Source organism: Eimeria mitis, genomic scaffold (assembly GCF_000499745.2).
Source record: "Eimeria mitis Houghton genomic scaffold, Emh_scaff1251, whole genome shotgun sequence".
NCBI classification, from domain to species: Eukaryota; Apicomplexa; class Conoidasida; order Eucoccidiorida; family Eimeriidae; genus Eimeria; species Eimeria mitis.
Window position 1 is genome coordinate 5,979 of NW_013568441.1, and position 427 is coordinate 6,405.

The 427-nt window shown below is 53.6% G+C and overlaps 1 protein-coding gene across 1 annotated transcript in view; it reads right to left on the bottom strand.

The window, feature by feature from the left end:
- The window catches only part of EMH_0032960 (50S ribosomal protein L1, putative), a gene marked incomplete at both ends in the record, with an annotated part of 2,998 nt that overhangs the window by 278 nt on the left and 2,293 nt on the right, over positions 1–427 (bottom strand). The window contains one exon of the mRNA XM_013494694.1: positions 1–426. Coding sequence (XP_013350148.1) covers positions 1–426 — 426 coding nt within the window. The remainder of the gene's footprint in view (position 427) is intronic.

Sequence of the window (427 nt, forward strand, 5' to 3'; positions counted from 1 at the left end):
CATCTCTCGCAGCTTTTTCTAGATGAGGTTCAACAAGAGCAGCAATTATCCTGGGCCTTCTCCATACCCCTCCTTTTTTTTTTCCTCTGATTGCTGCTGCTGCTGCTGCTGCTGCTGCTGCTGGTGCTGCTGCTGCTGCTGCTGCTGCTGCTGCTGTGTTTTCTCTTTCTGCTGCTGCAGATGGGGGCCCCCGAAGAGAAGGAATAACGCCATAGGGTAGAGTAACGAACCCCTGTACCCTTTGGGGGCCCCTAATACCTTTTGCTGCTGCTGCTGCTGCTGCTGCTGCTGTTGCTGCTGCTGTATTTATTTTTTTTCTCTGTCTTTTCAGGTGTATATGCACCTCCACTGTCTCGTCAAATGCTGCTGTTGCTAGCAGCTGGCAAACCAACAAACTGCTGCTGGGGGGTAGGGCCCCCCCCCCCCC